Source organism: Rhinopithecus roxellana, chromosome 12 (assembly GCF_007565055.1).
Source record: "Rhinopithecus roxellana isolate Shanxi Qingling chromosome 12, ASM756505v1, whole genome shotgun sequence".
Lineage (NCBI taxonomy): Eukaryota > Metazoa > Chordata > Mammalia > Primates > Cercopithecidae > Rhinopithecus > Rhinopithecus roxellana.
The window spans coordinates 131,104,838-131,128,865 of NC_044560.1; the positions used below are offsets into that span (position 1 = coordinate 131,104,838).

The 24,028-nt window shown below is 50.6% G+C and overlaps 1 protein-coding gene across 1 annotated transcript; it reads right to left on the reverse strand.

Moving 5' to 3' along the window:
* Positions 1-872: 872 nt before the first annotated feature.
* On the reverse strand, positions 873-16,401 carry LOC104676091 (cytochrome P450 2S1). Its single transcript, XM_010380817.2, has 9 exons — positions 16,173-16,401; positions 14,906-15,071; positions 11,731-11,880; positions 11,033-11,193; positions 10,767-10,946; positions 6,890-7,031; positions 4,641-4,828; positions 2,286-2,427; positions 873-2,115 (listed from the first exon to the last, which is right to left on the reverse strand). Exons 1-9 carry the CDS (start codon positions 16,347-16,349, stop codon positions 1,907-1,909), a joined length of 1,515 nt encoding a protein of 504 aa, XP_010379119.2. The 5' UTR covers positions 16,350-16,401; the 3' UTR covers positions 873-1,906.
* Between the last annotated feature and the right edge of the window lie 7,627 nt (positions 16,402-24,028).

Sequence of the window (24,028 nt, forward strand, 5' to 3'; positions counted from 1 at the left end):
ATGGAGTAAAAGCTGGAGAAAGTTGATGACTATTGAAATGAGGCTGGGTGCTGCACACCTGAGGGCTCACTGTATCATTCTACTTTTGTGTATGTTTGCAAACTTCTTTGCTAGATAAGAAATTCATCTAGCAGCGGCTCACGCCTGTAATCCCAGCACTTTGGGAGGCTGAGGTGGGCAGATCACCTTAAGTCAGGAGTTCGAGACCAGCCTGGCCAACATGGTGAAACCCCGTCTCTACTAAAAATACAAAAATTAGCTGGGCATGGTGGCACACACCTGTAATCACAGCTACTTGGGAGGCTGAGGCAGGAGAATCACTTAAACCCGGGAGGCAGAGGCTGCAGTGAGCCAAGATCACACCACTGCACTCCAGCCTGGGTGACAGAGTGAGATTCCGTCTCAAAAAAAAAAAAAAGAAATTTAGAAATGCATCTGGTTTCCTTGTGAAGAGGAGGCAAGAGGAAAAGGGTGGAAGAAGTGGGAGTGGGTTTAGGGTCTGTGTTGCAAGCTAGTTCCTGTGCTCAAGTTTGAAGAGTTCTTGTGCTTTCAAGTTTGAAGAGTCTCTAGGGTCTAGATCTAGTTGGCTTCAGGCTTTCCCTGACTGAGGAAACCCCCAACGTTCACAGACCAGCTTGGGTTATCCTCTCCTTCGCCACTTCTCACCGCCGGACACCTTGGCCCTTTTTTGGAAGTGAGGCCCAGGGCGGCCCCAGCCCTGCCCCTCCTCCCAGCTCCACATCTGGTCCTGATGTCAACAGCCAGGGTGGGCGGTGGCCATGTTTTTCAGCTCCCGCCCAGCCTCAGGGGAGGGGTGGACTGCCCTGTCCCCACCCCTTACTCACAGTGACTGACACGGGTCACACACGCAGTAGGCTAAAGGCCAGGAACAAATTTTAATTCCCAAACGGGACCCTTAAGTCACAAGGACGTCAGATCTGGCTCACTCCCTGACAGGGTGAATTGGAACCTGGCTCCTACTTGGTCTCTAACCCCTTCCACTGGGTCTAGTGGGGACTCTGACGCTGAATAGGGGCTGTAGATCAGTGAGTATGTACGTGTGTGTGGAGGGGCAGCAGGGGCCACTTTCCACATGGTTACATAAGCACGTGTTGGGGTGGGGCAGGTGTCCCTCTGGTCCGAGGGTCCAAGGTCTCCGTGCATAATTGCAGACCCAGATGTCTTTGCATTTGGGAGAATCAGGGTGCTTAAAAAGGGGTGACTGAGGGCTGCAGTTGCGAAGGTGGCTGGGGACTGTGCCTCTGTGGGAGCGGCGTGTCTAAGTGGGAAGATACTCTGGGGAGCCAGGACGATGTCATATGTGGGTAGCTGTGTGGACCAATGGTTGGGGGTATGTGGTCACAGGCCGGAAGAGTGGTGCAGCCACGAGAGGGAGCACATGTCAGGGCCATAGACAGTGACGGTCTCTCTGTGGCATAGCTCAGGAGGGGGCATGCTGTTCCCTGTGCCAGGCACCAGAGATAGGGACACCGAGAAGTTTGATGAATGGAGTGGGCGTGTGAGCTGTGAATATGTGTGGCTGTTTCTGTGGCTTTTGAAGGTGACAGGCAGACTCCCACATGTGGGGTGAAGATCCAGGGGAGTTGGTGGGTTACCTGGCTATGTGCTCGTGATTGCAGAGGGACTATATTTATGTCTGTGGAAAGCTAATGCAGCAGTTGCTCTGTGGCCCTTGTAGTTGTGTATGAGTGTGTGGTTGTGCATCTTAGCAGCATGAGTCAAGTAAGTGAGTGTGTGAGCCGTGGGACAGACTCCGGAAAACAGCTGCAGGTGTGTAAATGTGGCTGCCTGCAGTGTACACTTTGGAGACATTAACCCTGTCCATACCCACTGCTGAGGCTGGAGGCACCGTCCTGGGCACCCACCACCTCCAAGTTGCCTTCCTTCATCTGGTCTGCGTGGTGGAATGAAGGTCAGTGGGACGGACTTGCAGTTGGAAGGCTGGGGGGATGTTGAAAAGGCCACTGATGGTGGGCTTGAGGCTCAAGGAGTCCAGTGGGCACGGGCTCTCCAGGGAGAAGGCTTGCAGGATGGTGGTGAAGAAGAGGAAGAGCTCTGCTTTTGCCAGGCCCTCTCCAAGGCAGACACGCTTCCCTTGTGAGGAGAGAGAGAGAAAGGGCTGAGCCAGCCCTCCTCACACCAGGCCCACGGGAAGAACAGGGGGGCCAACAGTAAGCCCAGGGTGCAGAAGGATGCCCCCAGCTGGCACAGATGCCTGGAGTTTGCCAGCGCCTGCTTGTGATACCCAAGGCTGCAACAGATACCTAAGGAGAAGGGCAGGAACGCCTCATGCTTCCTGAACCGTCCATCTGCATCCAGGAAACGGTCTGGGTTGAACTCTTCTGGGTGCTTGAAGATGCTGGGGTCATGCAGGATGGAGCCAAGAAGGGGGAAGACCTCCGTGCCCTGAGGAGAAATAATAATCAAGCTACAAATCCCTTCCTACTCCAGTCTATTCGGTCCTCGAGTATGGAGCACAAGTCTGGGGTGCCAGGGACATGAGTTTACAAAACATAACGGCATCAACATTTGTTGAGTGTTGAGTGGCATGCAGCGGCTCATGCCTGTAATCCCAGCCACATGGGAGGCTGAGGTGAGAGAAGCATTTGAGCCCAGGAGTTTGAGACCAGCCTGGGCAATATAACAAGACCTTGTCTCTATGAAAAATGAAAAAATTAGCCAGGCTTGGTGGCATGAGCCCATAGTCCCAGCTGCTCAGGAGGCTTAAGTGAGAGGATCACTTGAGCCCAGGACTTCAAGGCTGCTGTGAACTATGCTTGTACCATTGCACCCCAGCCTGGGAGGCAGAGAGAGACCCTGTCAAGAAAGAGAGAAAGAGAGGAAGAGAGAAAGAGAGGAAGAGAGGAAGGGAGGAAGGAAGGAAGGGAGAAAGGAAGGAAGGGAGGAAGGGAAGAAGGGAGTAAGGAAGGAAGGAAGGAAGCAAGGAAGGAAGGAAGAGAGGAAGAGAAAAAGAGGGAAAGAAAAAAAGGAAAGAAAGAAGGAAGGAAGGAACAAAAGAAAAGAAAAGAAAGCCGGGCACGGTGGCTCATGCCTGTAATCCGAGTACTTTGGGAGGCCAAGGTGGGCAGATCATGAGGTCAGGAGATTGAGACCATCCTGCATGACACGGTGAAACCCCGTCTCTACTAAAAATACAAAAAAATTAGCCAGGCGTGGTGGCGGGCACCTGTAGTCCCAGCTACTCGGGAGGCTGAGGCAGGAGAATGGCGTGAACCTGGGAGGTGGAGCTTGCAGTGACCCGAGATCGCGTCACTGCACTCCAACCTGGGTAACAGAGCGAGACTCTGTCTCAAAAAAAAAAAAAAAAAAAAAAAAGAAAAGAAAAGAGAGAGAGGGGCAAAGAATACTATATGCAGGCTGGGTGACCTTGGCAAATCTAGAAACTTCTCAAGCTCTCAGTTTCCTTATCTGTAAGATGGGCGTGATAATGGTATAGGGTTGCTTTAAAGATTAAATGAGATAATAGATATGGAAAGCACTCAGAATAACCCCTGGTGTAGAGCGGGTCCTCAAGCCTGGATACCTGTCATTATTATCATTTAAGTGTTGCTGCCTGGTACACAGGACCGGCTCCCAAGGGCTGAGTTGGTGTTTATTTTACAAGCATTATCTTACAGTTCCAAGTTGATACTATTATTGTTTCTAATTTAGAGGAGGGATATATTGAGGTTCAGAGGGAGAAGTGATTTGCCCAAGGCCCCATTTACAAAACAGGAGAGGGTAGGCCAGGCGCGGTGGCTCACACTTGTAATCCCAGCACTTTGGGAGGCCGAGGCGGGCGGATCATGAGGTCAGGAGTTTGAGACCAGCCTGATCAACATGGTGAAAACCCGTCTCTACTAAAAATACAAAAATTAGCTGGGTGTAGTGGCGCACACCTGTAATCGCAGCTACTCAGGAGGCTGAAGCAAGAGAATTGCTTGAACCCGGGAGGCGGAGGTTGCAGTGAGCCGAGATCGTGCCACTGCACTCCAGCCTGGGCAACAAAGCGAGACTCCATCTCAGAAAAGAAAAAAAGGAAGAAGAAAAACAAAATAGCAGCAAAGCAGCATTGGATCCTAACAGCCACAGATTTGATTCTGCAGTGAAGGTGGAGGGAGCTGCTTGCACTAAACCGCTGGGGTTTCTGGGGAAACATCGCCCCCTTTTGGTTCTGCATCAGAGCTGCTCTCCAGTGAAGGGCACTGAGATTGAGGGGGAGAGACAGAGGAGAGAATGTGTCTGCAGCAGGGGCTAAGGGTCAAGAGGGCTTCCCTTAGTCCTGGACTTGCTCCTCAATTTTCAAGCTGCTTCTCTGTATATTACCTCATTCGACTGTCCTGACCACTTTGGAAGGAGATAGAATTAGGAGATCTCTGGGGCAGATGGGGCCCAGAGATAGAGTCAAAGGGCAAGAAAACATAAACCAAAAAGAAACAGAAAGAGTTAAAAGATGCAGAAAGGGAGGGAGTGTCAGAGAAAGAAGGAGGAGAAAGATGCAGTGGGGAGTAGAGGAGGAAGACAGAGAGAGAGAGAGAGAGAGACTAAGATCAACTAAAAGTCAGGGAGACACTGAGAGCAATCAGGAAGCCACGGGCCGCGGCTGTGCACATACCCACCTGGGGCAGGGTGTACCCGCGGAAGCGGGTGGTCCGCATGAGGGTGCGGGGGATTCCCATGGGCACCAGCGCCAGCAGCCGCTGCGCTTCATGCAGAACCGCGTCGGTGTAAGGGAGGCAGGTACGGTCCCCTAGGCTTGGTGCCTGGCCAGACCCCAGCTCCTGGGTCAGCTCCTCACGTACCCGCTCTGCAAGCAAGAGGAGGGCGGGAGTCAGACAGCAGGTAGGGCCCAGGGATCCTCCTCTCAGAAGCCCATCTGCTTGCATAGCTGTAGTTTGGGGTGAGGCTGACAGGTGGGGAGGAGGAGTCCCCCAGCCCTCACTGAGCCCAAAGACCACACATCTTATGTGTTGGGTGTTCCATCTATCTTCTCTCTCTCTCTTATTTTATTTTATTTATTTATTTTTGAGACCGAGTTTTGCTCTGTTGCCTAGGCTAGAGTGCAATGGCGCGATCTCAGCTCACCACCTCTGCCTCCCAGATTCAAGCGATTCTCCTGCCTCAGCCTCTTGAGTAGCTGGGATTACACGCTCTGTCACCCAGCCTGGAGTGCAGTGGCGCGATCCTGGCTCACTGCAACTCCGCCTCCTGGGTTCAAGAGATTCTCCCACCTCAGCCTCCCGAGTAGCTGGGACTACAGATGCCTGATATCATGCCTGGCTCATTTTTGTATTTTTAGTAGAGACAGGGTTTCACCATGTTGGCCAGGCTGGTCTCAAACTCCTGACCTCAGGTGATTCGTCTGCCTTGGCCTCCCAAAGTGCTGGGATTACAGACGTGAGCCACCGTACCCAGCCTTCTCTCTTTTTTTTTTTGAGACAGGGTCTTACTCTGTTGCCCAGGCTGGTGCAGCAGTGCAATGATGGCTCACTGTAATAGCCTTCACCTCACCTCCTGGGCTCAAGTGATCCTTTCACCTCAGTCTCCTGAGTAGCTATGACCACAGGCACACACCACCATGCCCAGCTAATTTTTCTATTTTTGGTAGAGACAGGGCCTCACTATGTTGTCCAGGCTGATCTTGAACTCCTAGCCTCAAGTGATCCTCCCACCTCAGCCTCCCAAAGTGCTGGGATTACAGGCGTAAGCCACCATGCCTGGCTCATCTATACTTTAATTCCCATAGCACCCTTGTGAGGTAGGTATTGTTATCTATCCCCATTTCCTAGATGAGGAAACTGAGACTCAGAGAACCCAAGTCACTGCCAGAAGTCACAGCTGGTTCCACTCCTGCAACACTACCAGGACCTCAACTCCCATATTCCAGGTCAGCCCATCCCCATGGCCCACAGCAGCTGCCTAACCCTAAAATGCTGGATTTGGGCTGGGCGCCTTGGCTCATGCCTGTAATCCCAGAATTTTGGGAGGCCGAGATGGGCAGATCACTTGAGGTCAGGAGTTCGGGACCGGCCTGGCCAACATGAGGATAACCTGTTTCTACTAAACGTACAAAAGTTAGCTGGGTGTGGTGGTGCACGCTTGTAATCCTAGCTACTTGGGAGGCTAAGGAAGGAGAATTGCTTGAACCCGGGAGGCTGGAGGTTGCAGTGAGCCGAGATCGCACTACTGCATTCTAGCCTGGGCGACAGAGGGAGACTCTATCCCCTATAAAAAAATAAAAAATAAAAATAAAAAACCAATTTGACCGTGCCCTTCCCTGCTCAAAGTCATTCCATTGCTCCCCATGGCTCAGGATAAGGCACCTAATGTATCACTAAGGCGATGAGGCCCGCAGACACCTGCCTTGTCTTTCACTATGCCTGATACTGCAGTCAGCAACTCCTGAACCTCTTCTGGCTCCTGGACATCCCAAACACCATGCCCATTGATGCCTCAAAGATTTAGCTCAGCCTGTCTGCTCGGCCTGCCCACTCTTCCCTCTAAAACTCTCACTTTTTTTTTTTTTTTTTTTTTTTTGAGACAGTGTCTCGCTCTGTCACCCAGGCTGGAGTGCAGTGGTGTGATGTCAGCTCACTGCAACTTCTACCTCCTGGGCTCAAGCAATTCTCATTCCTCAGCCACCCGAGTAGCTGAGATTACAGGTGCATGCCACCACACCCGCTAATTTCTTATTTTCAGTAGAAATGGGGTTTCACTATGTTACCCAGGCTGGTCTTAAACTCCTATTCTCAAGTGATCAGCCCGCCTCAGCCTCCCAAAGCACTGGGATTATAGGCGTGAGCCACCTTGCTCAGCCTAGAACCCTCACTTCTGTTCCCAAGGCCTGGCAGGTGGAAAAGGCTCTTACTTTGGACATGAGGGTATTTCATCAGGAGCAGGAGGGTATAGCCAACCGTGGCGCTGACCGTCATTGTCCCAGCGAACAGCAAATAAATGACTGTCATCAGCATGTTCTTGTTGGTGAATTCTGTGTCTGGGTTTTGTTCCTCCTGAAAGAAATCAGGCAGAGGGGCTGAGAGAACACAGCCTTCGGGAAGTAAATGTCCAGAACAGCCAAGCCTGGGGTCAGCACCACGAGTTTTGTCATGGGGTTTAGATAAATTTTGGGGAAGGTTGGGAAGTAGACTCTTTTTTTTTTTTGAGACAGTCTTGCTTTTTCGCCCAGGCTGAGTGCAGTGGCACAATCCTGGCTCACTGCAACCTCCGCCTCCTGGGTTCAAGCAATTCTCCCACCTCAGCCTCCCGAATAGCTGGGATTACAGGTGCATGCCATCACGCCCGGCTAATTTTTGTATGTTCAGTGGAGATGGGGTTTCTCTATGTTGGCCAGGCTGGTTTTAAACTCCTGACCTCAGGTGATCCACCTGCCTCTGCCTCCCAAAGTGCTGGGATTACAGGTGTGAGATACTGTACCTGGCTGGGAAGTAGACTCTTGATGTTAGTTCTCTCTGGTTGAAATGTTTTTAAAAATGAAAGAGAGGCCAGGCGCGGTGGCTCAAGCCTGTAATCCCAGCACTTTGGGAGGCCGAGACGGGCGGATCACGAGGTCAGGAGATCAAGACCATCCTGGCTAACACAGTGAAACCCCGTCTCTACTAAAAAATACAAAAAAACTAGCTGGGCGAGGTGGCGGGTGCCTGTAGTCCCAGCTACTCGGGAGGCTGAGGCAGGAGAATGGCGTGAACCCGGGAGGCAGAGCTTGCAGTGAGCTGAGATCCGGCCACTGCACTCCAGCCCGGGCGACAGAGCAAGACTCCGTCTCAAAAAAAAAAAAAAAAAAAAAAAAAATGAAAGAGAATACTACTAACAAAAACACAGAAAGTTATAAGCATTGATGAAGGACTTTGAAACCCATGTACACCATTGGTGGGAATGTGAAATGATGCAGCCCTGTGGAAAATGGTATAGCAGTTCCTGAAAAAATAAAAAATATGGATGGGAGTGGTGGCTCACATCTGTAATCCTGGCACTCCAGGAGGCTGAGGCAGGTAGTTTGCTGGAGCTCAGGAGTTTGAGATCAGCCTGGGGAACATAAAGAGACCTCATCTCTCCTAAAATTAAAAAAAATTAGCCAGGCCGGGCGCGGTGGCTCAAGCCTGTAATCCCAGCACTTTGGGAGGCCGAGACGGGCGGATCACGAGGTCAGGAGATCAAGACCATCCTGGCTAACATGGTGAAACCCCGTCTCTACTAAAAATACAAAAAAAACTAGCCGGGCGACCTGGCGGGCGCCTGTAGTCCCAGCTACTCGGGAGGCTGAGGCAGGAGAATGGCGTGAACCCGGGAGGCGGAGCTTGCAGTGAGCTGAGATCCGGCCACTGCACTCCAGCCTGGGCGACAGAGCGAGACTCCGTCTCAAAAAAAAAAAAAAAAAAAAAAAAAAATTAGCCAGGTGTGGTGGGGCACACCTGTAATTCCAGCTACTCCGGAGGCTGAGGCAGAAGGATTGCCTGAATTCAGGAGATCACGGCTGCAATGAGCTATGATTGAACCACTGGACTAGAGCCTGGGCAACAGAATGAGACCCTATCTCAGAAAACAAACAAACAAAAATTAGAATTATAGAATTACCATATAATCCAGCAATTTGACTTCTAGGGATATAACCAAAAGAATTGAAAGCAGGGGCTGGGCATGGTGGCTCACACCTGAAATCCCAGCACTTTGGGAGGCCTAGGCAGGTGGATCACCTGAGGTCAGGAGTTCAAGACCAGCCTGGCCAATATGGTGAAACCCTGTCTCTACTGAAAATACAAAAACAAAATTAGCTGGGTGTGGTGGCGGGCGCCTGTAGGCCCAGCTACTTGGGAGACTGAGGCAGGAGAATCACTTGAACCCTGGAGGTGGAGGTTGCAGTGAGCTGAGATCGTGCCACTGCACTGTAGCCTGGACGACAGAGCAAGACTCCATCTCAGAAAAGAAAAAAAAAAAAAAGAATTGAAAGCAGGGACTTGAAGAGATACACTCATGTTAATAGCAGTATTATTCACAATTGCCAAGAAGTGGAGGCAACCTGTGTCCATCAGTGGATGAATGGATACGCAGAATGTGGTATATACACACAGTTGAGTATTACTCAGGCTTAAAAAGGAAAGAAATCCTGTCACAAGCTATAACACGGATGAACCTTAAGGACATTATGCTAAATGCAATGAGTCAGTCATAAAAGGACAAATACTGTATGAATCCACTCATATGAGGCACCTAGAATAGTCAAATCTATATAGACAAAGTAGAAAGGTGCCAGGCACAGTGGCTCATGCCTGTAGTCCCAGCACTTTGGGAGGCTGAGGCAGTTTGGTCACTTGAGGCCAGGAGTTTGAGATCAGCCTGGCCAACATAGTGAAACCCCGTCTCTACTAAAAATACAAAAATTAGCCAGGCGTGGTGGCGCATGCCTGTAGTCCCAGCTACTCAGGAGCCTGAGGCAGGAGAATCGCTTGAACCCAGGAGGCAGAGGTTGTTGTGAGCCAAGACTGCACCGCTGCGCTCCAGTCTGGGTGACAGAGTGAGATTCTGTTTCAAAAAAAAAAAACAACAAAAAAAAGGGTGATTGCCAGGGGTTGGGGAAGGGAGGAACAGGCAGTTGTTTAATGGGTATAGAGTTTCAGCTTCACAACATGAAGAGTTCTGGAGACTGATTGCATAACAATGTGAATGTACTTAACACTACTGTACTGCATACCTAAAAATGGTTAAGATGGTAAATGTTATGCATATTTTACTATAGTTAAAACTAAAAAAAAATTCAATAAAAGAGAAAAGAAATGGGGCAATAGAGTTAAGAAAAATTTTTATTTCTCCACAAACAGGGAGGCTGCATTTAATTAAAGACTGTGGCCCCATTCTTCCAAAGTTCGTACAATTAAAAACTATTTATTTCCTTAGGAGTCACCTTAATTCTTGTTTTCTTGCAGGGCATGGTGGCTTATGCCTACAGTCCCAGTACTTTGGGAGTTCAAGGTGGCAGGAGGATTACATGAGCCCAGGAGTTCAAGACCAGCCTGGGTAACATAGTGAGAGTCCGTCTCTACAAAGAAAAACAAAATTTAGCCAGGTGTGGTGGTGCGCACCTGTTGTCCCAGCTACTTGGGAGGCTGAGGCAGCAGGATTGCTTGAGCCCAGGAGTTCAAGGTTGCAGTGAGTTATGATTTTGCAACTGTACTCCAGCCTGGGCCACAGAAAGAGATCCTGTCTCTTAAAAAAAAAAAAAAAAAAAAAAAAAGAAAGAAAGAAAGAAAGAAAGAAAAAGAAATATTGTTCTCATATAATTAATAAAGTGGACTTTACTAACATAAATTGATATTGCAAGGCTTCCTAATAAATGACCATAATTCACATAAAATTGTGAATTTACATAAAAGTCTGGGGAGGCTGCAGGGGGTGGGATGAAGTGATCCTGGGGATTGCTGGTGTAGGACCCTGGGCAAGGGCCTGAACACAAGGGCCGAGGTGGGAGGGAGAAAGAGGAGAAATGCTGGAGAGACAAAGAACCTGGCACAAATGCCCAGGTTGGGGGTGGGAGAGGCAGTGAGAGCAACTCCCTGAAAGAGACAGACAGATGTGCAGAGAAGGGACACACACACACAGACACTCATACTCACAGAGACATGTAGAGAGAGAAAGAGAGAGGGACCCAGTCGAGGTCCCCAGGGACACCTGGCTGGGGACCTACCAGGTCGCCACACCCATTCAGAGAGGGGGTCCCTGCACCCTTCCCACACCTGTGCCATCTTCAACAGGAAGGCATCCACAAGGTCACGTGCGGGACCCGAAGCATCCAAGTTCCCCTGGTGCTGCTGCACCTGCCGGACTGTGAAGGCAGCTAGGGTGCTGACGTGGTGGAGGAGCTGCTTGTGGGGGCCTGGCAGGGGCCACAGGAACCAGGAACACATCTCATAGGTCTGTGGGGAGAAGGACGGCTAGTTCTCATGGGGCCTTGGCAGGAACCTTCAGGGAAGGTAGTTGGAAAGGGGTCCCACCCACTCACCTGACCCCCCTGGGAGCTGACTCCCAGCAGGGTACCACCAGCTGCCCGGACCATGGCCTGGAACTCTTTATCCTCATAGGAGAAGCGGAGGCCAAAGAGGAGGGAGCAGACTACGTTGGAGGTGGCCTGGGCCAGCAGCAGGGAGGGATCGAATGGGCGTCCTGGGGGGAATGGGGGCAGGGAGGTAGGCTGTGATGGAGCCAGGCAGAGGGGAGCAGGTTGGGGCTGAACCCAACCAGAGAGAGACAGGGAGGCAGGGAAAGACAGATGGACAGACAGTGCAGGGAGAGAGCTAAACAGGCAAAGAAGGAGACAGACAGATAGGGACAGAGAAACAGACAGGGAGAAAGAAACTGAGTGACCATCACACGGACAAGGAGAGAGAAACAGAGATAGACTTAGGGCCCGAAAAATAGAGGAAAGGAGAGAGAAAGAAAAGAGACAGAGAGAGAGATGGAGACCCAGGAAGAATGGGATGATAGCACCAGGGACACACAGAGAGATGTCGTGACAGCCTTGGAGAGACAGTGAGACAGAGACAGAGGGTGGGGGTGAACAGAACCCCCAGCCCAGCCCTAGAGTCCAAGGCTTCCCCTCCCGCCCATTCCAGGACCTGGGTTGGGGCCACCCCCAGCCACAGCAGGAGAGTTTTCCCTTTCACTCGGCTGGAGACCCTGGGGTGACCCCGCCATGCTGACCTTCTGTCCCCTGGAATGCCTCCACCAAACACCGGGCCTCCGCCTGGATCAGCTCCTCGCCTTCTCGCTTCCCCATGCCCAGGTCCCGCAGAGCAAGCATGGTAAACTTCCTCAGCTGCCTCCACCGCTCCCCGTTGGAGAAGAAAACCCCTGCACAGAAGGCTAGACTCAAAGAGGGACCGGTCCCTCTGCCCATTCCCCCTTCTTTCTTTCTTTCTTTTTTTTTTTTTTTGAGACGGAGTCTCGCTCTGTTGCCCAGGCTGGAGTGCAGTGGCGTGATCTTGTCTCACTGCAACCTCTGCCTCCCGGGTTCAAGCAATTCTCCTGCTTCAGCCTCCTGAGTAGCTGGGACTACAGGCGCATGCCACCATGCCCGACTAATTGTATTTTTAGTGGAGATGGGGTTTCACTGTGTTAGCCAGGATGGTCTCGATCTTCTGACCTCGTGATCCGCCCGCCTCAGCCTCCCAAAGTGTTGGGATTATAGGCATGAGCCACTGCGACTGGCCGATTCCCCCTTCTTTCTAGTGAGGTTCTCTGAGGGGGACTCTTCAGGCTCTGAGTCCATTCCAGCCTAGCCCAGGGATGAGGACTCAGTAGGTGTTCAATAAATGCATAATCAAATTGGTTCTCCCATCCTTTGCCCTTGGGTAAGGGAGTACATTCTCCTGAAAAGTAGGTAGCTGGGATGACCCAGGCTCCTTCTGTTTTGTAATTATTATTATTATTATTGAGACGAGGTCTTGCTTTGTCACCCAGGCTGGAGTGCAATGGCACGATCTTGGCTCATTGCAACCTCTGCCTCCCGGGTTCAAGTGATTCTCCTGCCTCAGTTTCCCAGCTAGCTGGGATTACAGGCATACGCCAGTACACCTGGCTAATTTTTATGTCTTTAGTAGAGATGGGGTTTTGCCATGTTGTCTAGGCTGGTCTTGAACTCCTGACCTGAGGTGATCCAGCTGCCTCAGCCTCCCAAAGTGCTAGGATGACAGGTGAGAGCACCACACCTGGCCTGTTCTGTAATTAACCAGGATGAATGAAGAGTTCTTTCCTCCTTTCTTCTTTCCTTGCATCCAACCATCCCATCATTTATGGAGTCCCACTGGGTCCTGGGTCCTGTGCCCCATGTAATTCAGAGGTTGAACACAGAGGGAGGATGGAACTGTACCATTTTCCTCCTTTATCCAAGACACCTGTTCCAGACAGACCCTCCCTGTCCAACGCCAGCCTGTCGTGGCCTCTTGGGCACCTCCCCTTGGGCGTCTCCTGCCCTGGCCCCACTGTGTTCCAAAGTGATCTCAGCATCTCTCCTTTCTGTTTTTCAGCCCACCATCCATTCCCTGGCCAGAGCCCCAGGCCTCTCCCAATTACTCCTTCCTCCCCATCCCCTGGCCCCAGCCCTGGTCCATCACCCTGGACTCCTAGCCTCCATTTTCATCCCCTTCAGGCAGCAACAACAGGATCTTCCCAACTCTGACTACAGCTGTTCCCTGCTTAAAACCGACTGCTCCCAGGAAAAACAAAAGCCCAAACACTCTGGCATGACTCACAGGCCGCATGACCAGGGGTTTCCCTGGCTTCTCAACTTTGTTACTTAGCCCACTACGAATGCACTGGTCTCTCACTTCCTCAAAGGGGTCAGGATCCCGTCTAGGCCTATGATCCTGCAGTTCCCTCTGCCTGCATCACTCTCACCTGCTTCCATCCCATCCTTGGTGAACTAATTCGTTCATCCTTCATGGCCCAGCTCAAATGCTACCTCCTCTGAGAAGCCTTCCCTGATTCGCTCTTTACCCTCGTACAGGTGCCTGTGCCCTGTGTTTGCCCTCAAATCTGTCCCTCTCATTTTAGGATTATATTCCCTCCCTCTATTGTCTTACTGCAGTACAAGCCCGCCTCTCCCACTGTAGGAGAGGACACCACACCTGTCTGAGTCATCTCTGTGTACCTGGTACTCAGTATAGGACTGGGCATAATGACCATTTTTATGTTTGTTTGTGTTTTGTGGAGGCAGGGTCTCATCATGTTGCCCAGGCTTGTCTCAAACACCTAGGCTCAAGTCATCCTCCCAATTCAGCCTCCCTAAGTGCTGGGATTACAGGCATGAGCCACCATGCCCAGCCTGAAAATTCACCAGTTGAATGAATGAATGCTTCTCTCAAAGTCATGCTTTTGTAGGTGCTGGTCTTTCTGCCTGGAACACCCTCCCCACTCATGAGTCTCAGCTTTGACAGCCTCTCTTCCAGGAAGACTTTCTGAATCTCCCTCACCAAACAAGCTGGGTCAGGTACCTCCTCTAAATTCCTACAGTCCTAGGGCTTCCTTCAGCCTGGCCCTGATCCCTCTTGCCCTGACCCCTCCCCATCCCACCGTGACCTTTCCCCCTGTGCTTCCCCGTCTCGGCCCTGACCACTCTGGGCTGGCACCGTGTCATGAGTCTGTTTCCCCACTGGCCTCGGTGCTCTGGGGACGCAGCACCAGTGCTGTTTTAGTCACTGCTGAGTTCCTGGCAGCACCCAGCATGGGCCTCCTGCTTTCTGTTGTAACACAGAGAACTGCCTCTATCATTGGAGGGCTTACCCACCAATCCTCAGCACCTTGAAAGCACTCTGGAATCTTTCTGAACCCTCAGGGCTTTACCTGGATCACTGATGGTTATCACTGATACCACAACCTGTTGATTAGTGAGTGCTCACTTTGCACAAGGCTCAGTCCTCACTCACTCAGTCCTACATGATGGGCACTGCTTTTTGTTTGTTCATTTGTTTGAGATGGAGGCTCGCTCTGTTTTCCAGACTGGAGTGCAGTGGCACGATCTTGGCTCACTGCAACCTCTGTATCCGGGGTTCAAGCGATTCTCCTGCCTCAGCCTCCCGAGTATCTGAGATTACAGGTACGCGCCACCATGCCCAGCTCATTTTTATATTTTTAGTAAAGACAGGGTTTCGCCATGTTGGCCAGGCTGGTCTCGAACTCCTGACCTCAAGTGATCCACCCACCTCTGCCTCCCAAAGTGTTGGGATTTCAGGCATAAGCCACTGCCTCCCAGCCGATGGGCACTGTTACCACGCCATTTTACAGATGAGGAAACAGAGGCATTAAGCCATGTGCAAAGGTCACACACCGGTTAGTGGTGGCAGGCTGTGAGTGGAGGGCCCAGCAGCCCTTGACTTACCATGGCCATCAAAAGTCCGTTCCAGCATCGCTATGGTTCCCCGGCCACTGAACTCTTCAGCCTGACCTCCCAGGGCCTCTCGCACAGCCTCCTGCCCAACCAGGACCACCACGGGCCGCCAGGGTCCCAGGTAGATGGTGAACACCGGTCCGTACTTCTTACTCAGCTGGGCACAGGGAGGAAGAAAGAAGAGGATGCTGTGACCTCTTCCAGCCAAGTTGTCTCCATCATGGCCCCTGTCACTGGAGGAGCCACCGGGTTTAGCTTCTACACCCTCTACCAGGAACCTGCCCCCACCCCAGCAGAAATAGCTGAGGCTCAGTTCTCTTTTTGTACTAGGCTCCCGGGCCTCCTCCCCCAGTACATCCTTCAGTGGCATCCCCCAACTTCCTGCCATTCCCTTGCTTCCTGCTGAACCTTAACTTCTGACACTGGGCAATCCAGAAGCAGTTTGGGTCTCCCCTAATTCCTTAGGGCCCCCCCTACCTACCAAATATCCAGCTACCCTTTTCAGTCACGGCAAAACCCTCAAATTCTAGAGCAGACACTGCTGAGTATCTGCCCCATCTCTCCCCCAAGACCCCACCCCTTTTTCTATGTCCTTGAAGTCACCCAGAATCCTTTTGAATGGGAAACTTCAGGCCTCTTCCCACTCCCACCCGCTATTCCCTAAGGCTGGGGCTGCCTCTGCCTTCTTTCTTGCTCTCCTTCCCTCCCCCTCCCCAGGAACTCCCAGCTGAGCTCCACCCATCCTCCCATCCCGCATTCTGAGCAGACAGATTCCTTCAGCGGGACCCCCTCTCTGAGCCTGCAATCCTCCAGTCTCTTCATTGCCTCCAACTCCCGCAGGGACGCCTCCCCCTTTTCTTCTTTGTGCCCTCTTCAGCATGCCCCACCTGTATGGCTCCAGCTACCTCTCCCTCTGGGGCAAACCCAGCCGCATCAGCTTCTCCTTGGCTGGAGGACTTCTGTCTCTCTCATCCTCGGTCCCTGCCCATCACCTTCCCAGGATTCTGTAGGCAGAGGTGTCTGCCCTCCTAGCCCCCTGGTCCCCCACCCCACGATCTTCTCTCCCGGGCACCTCTCCGGTTCTCAGCCCTGGACAACCTGCTGCAGCCCCCACCCCAGGAAAGCTGCAGCCCCTTTGCCTTGGGACCCCTGCCCCTGCCTCCTCCCTAGGATACCCGAAAACCCCCTCGCCCTGGCAATCGGGTTTCTCTCCCAGGGACTCCTATCCCCTAGCCAGGACGTCCCCTGGGCCCCTCACCCGCATGAGCCCCGAGTACAGCGCCCCAGGCCGTAGCTGCAGAAGGTTTCCCAGCAGTGGCAGTGGCGTGGGCCCGGGGGGCAGCTGGCCTCGGGCCCGGGTCCCAGACAGCGCCAGCGTCAGCAGCAGGAGCAGCGCCAGCGCCAGCAGCAGCGCCCAGGTGCCGTTCGCCTCCATCTCTGCAGGTCGGCTCCTTCTCCTCTCCCAGGCGCTCCGCGCGGTTGGGCTAGTTAGGGGCGGGAGCCGGGCGTCTCCCTCCCCAGCAAAGTCAGGCGCGGGGCGGGGCAGCTAGCCCAGCCCCCTGCCTGCTGGGCAGGCTTATCTCCCCGCCGCCGGGTTTCTCCCGGACCACCGCCGCCGCCTGATGTCGGGAGCTCATGCTCCAACGGATGTCTCGGAGGTCACCTAGATTTACGTGGGGCTTGGGCGGCGGAGACAGCGCCTTGGGCCCCCGGGTAGGGAGGAAGCAAACAGAAGAACCTGGAAGCCAGAGACTTTGGCCGCCTGGAGGTTGCCACACCCTGCATCTGGCGTTGACCCCGCGCCACCCTCCCCAGCTCTATCTCCCTCATTGTTCGGGAGTGGGTTCGCGTGTGCGTGCGTATATGGGGTGTCTTTGAGCCAATTTTCTCCAGCATCTTAACATCTTCACGAACCGAGAGGAAGGACTTGACCTTTAAGGATAAGCAATCTGAAGTCCAGGGAGATAAATCGGTTGGTCCCAGGTCAACTTGGCTGAGTGGCAGAGTTAAGATTTAGACTTGGGCGAGTCAGAATGATTGAGTCATTCATTCATTCACTTAGAGACAGTTTGTAGAGCGGTTAGGACGGTGATGGCTGAAGCCAGACTGCTTGAATTCACAGCCTAACTCCTCTGTGCCTCTGTTAGCCTTGTAAAATGGGGCTAGTTTTCAGGATTAAATAGTACATCTGTACACACAATTTAAAGCAGACGCAGGTGCACGTGTAACAAGCACTAAATAGATGTTAGCTAGTATTTCTGCAACTAATTGTTTTTGAGGTCTTACTGTAAACAAGACTTTGTTCTAGACCCGAGGATGCAGCTATGAGCGATGGAGAGAAGGGCTCTGACCTTCCTGAGCTCATATCCACATGCAGATGAAGTTGAGATGAAGACAATTTCAGGAAGTGAGAAGGCCCGCCAGGGGAATGGGCTTCTTGAGAAGGAAGAATGTTAGAGCCATTCGTGCATGAATTATTACAGGTTTGGTTCACTGCTGTATCCCCAGCATGTCGTGCAGTGCCTGACACACGGTAGGCACTCAATAAATATTTGTTATATCTTCAAAGATTGAATTTAGGAGACAAGATTCATGAAGTCTTAGGAGCCACCTTGCAAGGTCTTGGAAAAGAGTGCATTTTATTTCTATTGCAAACAGATGCTGTCTGGAGGGGTTTTCAGCAGGGCAGTTACTTTGTTTGCTTTGCATTTTCATTTCTTATTTTATTATAAAAATATTAAAATTTCAAACATACAGTGAACACCTGTATACCCATCAGATTCCACCATTTTATTATCCTTTCTTTGTTGCCTATTCTATTTTTGTTTGTTTTTTGTTTGAGATAGAGTCTCACTCTGTTGCCCAAAGTGGAGTGCAATGGCATGCAATCTGGGCTCACTGCAACCTCTGCCTCCCGGGTTCAAGCAATTCTCCTGCCTCAGCCTCTCAAGTAGCACTGGGATTACAGGTGCGCACCACCATGCCTGGCTATTTTTTGTATTTTTAGTAGAGATGGGGTTTTGCCATGTTGACCAGGCTGTTCTCAAACTCCTGACCTCAGGTGATCTTCTCTCCTCAGCCTCCCAAAGTGCTGGGATTACAGGCATAAGCCACTGTGCCAGACCCATTTTTCATTACATATCTATTAATTTTACCTATCTATTCATTGATTTGTTTTAAGCATTTCAAAGTCAGTTGCAGACACCAGTACACTTCACTCCCAAATACATCAGCATGCATATCAGTAGCTAGAGCTCAGTATTTGTTTGCAGATACTTTTTGTTCCTCAAGGTATCCTATATACAATGAAATGCATACCTCTTAAGTGTATAATTAGATGACCTTTGACATGCATATGCTGGAGTTTTAAAATATTAGACTCTTAGAATTTTCACAATCTTTTTTTTTTTTTTTTTTTTTTTTTTTTTGAGACAGGGACTCACTATGTTGCCCAGGCTAGAGTGCAGTGGCACGATCTTGGCTCACTGCAACCTCTGTCTCCCAGGTTCATGTGATTCTCCTGCCTCAGCCTCCTGAGTAGCTGGGATTACAAGCGCCCACCACCACTCCCAGCTAACTTTTGTATTTTTAGTAGAGTTGGGGTTTCACCATGTTGGCCAGGCTGGTCTCACACTCCTGACCTCAGGCGATTTACCAGCCTCAGCCTCCCACAGTGCTGGGATTACAGGCATGAGCCACTGCACCCGGACTTCAATCTTGCAATTTTTATTCTAGTCCAGAGCCCTTTCCCTCAAGAGCATAGCAGAATGCTCCCTGGAGTCTAGGGAATCCTTGACTGCGGCCTTCTCTAGCATTGATTCTGTCCTCTGACACCCCTTCGGTGCCCCCGAAGGATGAGGGGTGGGGAGGCTCATATGCTCTTGCTATGAAGTAAATGCCAGTTCTCAGTTCCTCCTTTGCCTTGTTCTGGAAGGTTTCCAGGACGTCCCAAATCCAACCTTGAGCCTATCTGCTCACTCTGTTCTACTCCTGGGGGAACTAACAGACATCTCAAACTTCTTGGATCCAAAAGAATTCCCGATTCCCCCACCTCCTGCAAAATGGGCTCTACCAGCTTCCCACCCCATCTGGGAATACTTTCTCTCATCTCCTTCCTCATCTCTGTAAAAGGTATCATCATCTTTTCACTTGGTGATGACAACAAAATATAGGAGGAGAGGCTGGGCACAGTGGCTCATGTCTGTAATCCCAGCACTTTGGGAGGCCGAGGTGGGCAGATCACCTGAGGTCAGGAGTCCAAGACCAGCCTGGTTAACATGGTGAAACCCGCCTCTACTAAAAATACAAAATTAACCAGGTGTGGTGGCGCATGCCTGTAATCCCAGCTACCCCGGAGGCTGAGGCAGGAGAATTGCTTGAACCTGGGAGGCGGAGGTTGCAGTGAGCCGAGATCGCACCATTGCACTCCAGCTTGGGCAACAAGAGCAAAACTCCATCTCAAAAAAAAAAGGAGGAGGGGAAAAAATTAGTTTCATTAGACAACACATCCTTCTGGGTTATCAGATTCTGGTGTTGTTCATTGTTTTTACAGCCATCTTTCCTCCGTTGCAATAGTCTTTTTGCATAATGTCTCTACTCGCCTGAGACTGCATCTGTTTTTATTCATTTGTTAACCTTGATTTCTCTCTTTGACTTTAAACCCAATTTGTCAGCAAACCCTGCTGGCTCTACCTCCAAATACATTCCAAATGTATCCATTTCCTCCTTTCCCTACCACCCTGATCTAACTGACACCAGCCCTGAGCCAAGATACTGTCATTGCTTGCCAGGATTTTGCAGTAGCCTCCCCACTGAGCTACCTGCTTCCTCTTTCCTTCTCCCTCTCCTCCTCAATTCATTCACTGGATGCCAGCCAGAAAGGTCTTTTTAAATGCAAGGAGAAAATTAATGTACGGTGGGAGGGAGGAGGGATCAGTACAGACTCCAGGGAGCATTCTCATTTTGTTCTTGAAAGAAAGGTCTCCAGCCTAGAATAAAAATAGCAAGAATGTTGACCAGGCACAGCGGCCAAGGCAGGTGGATCACCTGAGGTCAGGAGTTTGAGATCAGCCTAATAAGCATGGTGAAATCCTATCTCTACTGAAAATATAAAAATTAACCGGCTGGGCGCAGTGGCTCATGCGTGTAATCCCAGCACTTTGGGAGGCCGAGGTGGGTGGATCACGAGGTCAGGAGTTCAAGACCAGCCTGGCCAGGATGGTGAAACCCCATCTCTACTAAAAATACAAAAATTAGTCAGGCATGGTGGTGGGCGTTTGTAATCCCAGCTAGTCGGGAGGCTGTGGCAGAGAACTGCTTGCTTGAACCCGCAAGGAGGAGGTTGCAGTGAGCCAAGATCTCCCCACTGCACTCCAGCCTGGGCGACAGAACGAGACTCCAACTCAAAAAAAAAAAAAAAAAAAAAAAAAAAAAAAAAAAAAAAAAAAAAAAAAAAATTAACTGGGTGTGGTGGGTGGTGGTGCACTCCTGTAGCCCAGCCACTCAGTTGGCTGAGGGAGGAGAATCACTTGAACCCAGGAGCTGGAGGTTGTAGTGACCCAAGATTGTGCCACTGTACTCCAGCCAGGGCAATAAAGTGAGACTCAGAGTCATATATATACACACACACACACACATATATGACTCTTTATAGTCCTGCTATATATATATACATATAGCAGGACTATAAAGATTCCAAGTCTAATGTTTAAAGATGATGATGATTGCAACATCCTATAGATAAGAAAACTTAAAAGTTCTTGTGGGGGCGCAGTGGCTCATGCCTGGAATCCCAGCACTTTGAAGTTTGAGGTGGGCAGATCACGAGGTCAGGAGTTTGAGAGCAGCCTGAATATGGTGAAACCCCTTCTCTACCGAAAATACAAAAATTAGCCAGGCATTGTGGCATGCACCTGTAATCCCAGCTACTCAGGAGGCTGAGGCAGGAAAATCTCTTGAACCTAGGAGATGGAGGTTGCAGTGAACTAAGATCATGCCATTGCACTCCAGCCTGGGCGACAGGGTGAGACTCTATCTCAAAAAAGGCAGAATTGCTTGAGCCCAGGAGTTCAATATAGTGGGAAATATAGTGAGACCCCATCTCTCCAAAAAGAAAAATTATTCAGGCATGGTCACACATGCCTGTAGTCCCAGCTACTCAGGAGGCAGCGGTGAGAGAATCACTTGAGTCCAGGAGGTCGAGGCTGCAGTGAGCTGTGAAGGCACCACTGCACCCCAACCTGGACAACACAGTGAGACCCTGTCTCTCAATAAAATAAAATAATAAAGATTTCAGGCTGGGCGTGGTGGCTCACACCTGTAATTCTAGCACTTTGGGAGGCTGAGGTGGGCGGATTACCTGAGGTCAGGAGTTCAAGATCAGCCTGGCCAACATGGTGAAACCCCATCTCTACTAAAAAAGTACAAAAAGTTAGCTGGGTGCAGTGGCACATGCCTGTAATCCCATAATCCCAGCTACTCTAGAGGCTGAGGCAGGAGAATCGCTTGAACCCAGGGGGCAGAGGGTGCAGTGAGCCGAGATCATGCCATTGCACTCCAGCACGGGCTACAGAGTGAGACTTCGTCTCAAAAAAAAAAAAAAAAAAAAGAGTCCAGAACAAGAATTCCCACTATCCTGGTAAAAAAATTCGAGCCCCTCACGGTGACCTACAAGGCCCTTAAGCATCTGTCCATTGGTTGCTGAATTTGACATCATCTTGGCCCACTGTCTTCTCTGCTTACAATACATCACTTGTTTCTGTTTCTCCAATGTCTAGCCAGCCTCAGGGCCTTTGCACTTGTCCTCTGTCTGAAGTGCTTGTCCTGGAAATTGAGGCTGGCTCATTCTGTTCCCTTCTCAAAGACCAGCCCCCTTCCAGCAGAGACCTTCCCAGACCACACGAGCCAAATTAGCTTAACTCCCTTCCCTATCCCAGGCCCTGCTTTTTTATTAGAGTACCTTATACGTATTAAATTAGTTAACATTTTAAACACTTAATAGTGCCTAGCTTATACTAAACTTTTCTTTAGAGGCAGGGTCTCATCATGTTGTCCAGGCTGGTCTCAAACTCCTGGGCTCAAGCAATCCACCCATCTCGGCCTCCCAAAGTGCTGGGATTATAGGCTTAAGTCACTGCATCCAGCCTATACTACGCTTTAAATTGTTTGTTAAATATATAAAACATTTTCTTTTTTCCTTTTTTTTTGTTTTTGAGATGCAAAACAACACCACACCGCCTGGTGTGGTGGCTGGCACCTGTAGTCCCAGCTACTCGGGAGACTGAGGCAGGAGAATTGCTTGAACCTGGGAGGTGGAGCTTGCAGTGAGCCAAGATCGCGCCACTGCACTGCAGCCTGGGTGACAAAGTGAGAATCCATCTCAAAAAAAAAAAAAAAAAAAGATTAGGCAGGTACGGTGGCATGTGCCTGTAATCCCAGCTACTCTGGAGGCTGAGGCAGGAGGATTGCTTGAACCCAAAGGGCAGAGGTTGAAGTGACCTGAGATTGTGCCCCTGCCTTCCAGCCTGGGTGACAGAGTGAGACTCCATCTCAAAAAAAAAAAAGAAAAGAAAAGGAACTTATTCTTTCTATCTAGCTGTATTAACCAACGTCTCTCCCCACCCCACCCCACCCATACACCTTTCCCAGTCTCTAGTATCCATCATTCCATTCTCTACCGCCATGTGATCAACTTTTTTAACTTCCACATGTGAGTGAGAACATGCATTATTTATCTTTCTGTGCCTGGCTTATTTCAACTAATGTAATGACCTCGTTACGTCCATGTGTAACTGTAATAGGTTCGTCGCCCAATGCACACAGCACGTCAGTATACTGAGACACTGTGAAACCATTCCCACAGGGTTGACAAGAATTGCATGCTGGGTTCTGGACAGAAACATAATTATAATTAAGTGTCACTCAGGCTGCACTTTGGTCCATTTCCTTGTTGCTAGAAGTCAGGTAGCGCTAGATACTGACCATGTGCACCCCCATTGTTCCTACAGACAGGATCTCTGATATTAGAGTCATAAGGATTTTGTTAAGAATCATTTAAGATGCTCTTCAGGGCCAGGTGCGGTGGCTCACGCCTATAATCCCAGCACTTTGGGAGGCCGAGGTGTGTGGGTCACTTGAGGTCAGGACTTCGAGATCAACCTTGTCCACATGGTGAAACCCCAGCTCTACTAAAAATACAAAGGAAATTAGCCGGGTGTGGTGGCGGGCACCTGTAATCCCAGCTACTTGGGAGGCTGAGGCAGGAGAATCGCTTGAACCCAGGAGGCGGAGGTTGCAGTGAGCTGAGATTGTACCACTACACTCCAGCCTGGGCGACAGAGCGAGACGCCATCTCAATTAAAAAAAAAAAAGAAAAAAAAAAAGATGCTTTTCAGACCCTGAATTCCAGCAACCAGTGTGAAGCCCACCCACGGGGGAATGGGATCAACATGAGAATACAGCTCCTTCATCTCTCTGTCCCGCGACTTCACCCTGCATTCAACTCTTTTGGCGACCCTATGATGAAACCTCTTCTCTCCTGCAACCCAGTGTCTCCTTACGTTGATGTGCTGTGTTTACTGGGCAACGAGTCTATTACAGTTATAACTGGTTTGCAGCAGAGAAGCAGGTTTAATCGTAGGGTCACTGAATGAGGAGATGGGAGGAAACCTGACATCCATCTCCCCTAAGAGTTTGGGGCTAGGGTTTTCAAGGATTTTGGAGTGGGCTGAAGGGTGGAGATCGTTGATTGGTTGAAGAGTGCAGAGTGAAGTCACGGGACAGAGGGTGGAAGAAGTTATAGTCTCATGCTGATCCCTTTCACTCCTGTCCGTGTAAAGAGACCACAAAACAGGCTTTGTGTGAGCAACAAGGATGTTTATTTCACCTGGGTGCAGGTGGGCTGAGTCTGAAAAGAGAGTCAGTGAAGGGAGATAGGGGTGGGGCCATTTTATAGGATTTAGGTAGGTAGGTGAAAATTACAGTCAAAGGCGGTTGTTCTCTGGCTGGCAGGGGTGGGGGTCACAAGGTGCTCAGTGGGGGAACTTTTGAGCCAGGATGAGCCAGGAGAAGGAATGTCACAAGGCAATGTCATCAGTTAAGGCAGAAACGGGCCAT

What these genes read in the sequence shown, in the direction of transcription:
- LOC104676091 (XM_010380817.2), bottom strand. Translation starts at nt 16,349, where the DNA reads ATGGAGGCGAACGGCACCTGGGCGCTGCTGCTGGCGCTGGCGCTGCTC. An exon ending in GGCATTCCAGGGGACAGAAG is followed by an intron (nt 11,194 to 11,730) that starts GTCAGCATGGCG and finishes CATTCCCCCCAG; the next exon opens with GACGCCCATTCGATCCCTCC. An exon ending in GCGGGTACACCCTGCCCCAG is followed by an intron (nt 2,428 to 4,640) that starts GTGGGTATGTGC and finishes ATTTCTCCTCAG; the next exon opens with GGCACGGAGGTCTTCCCCCT.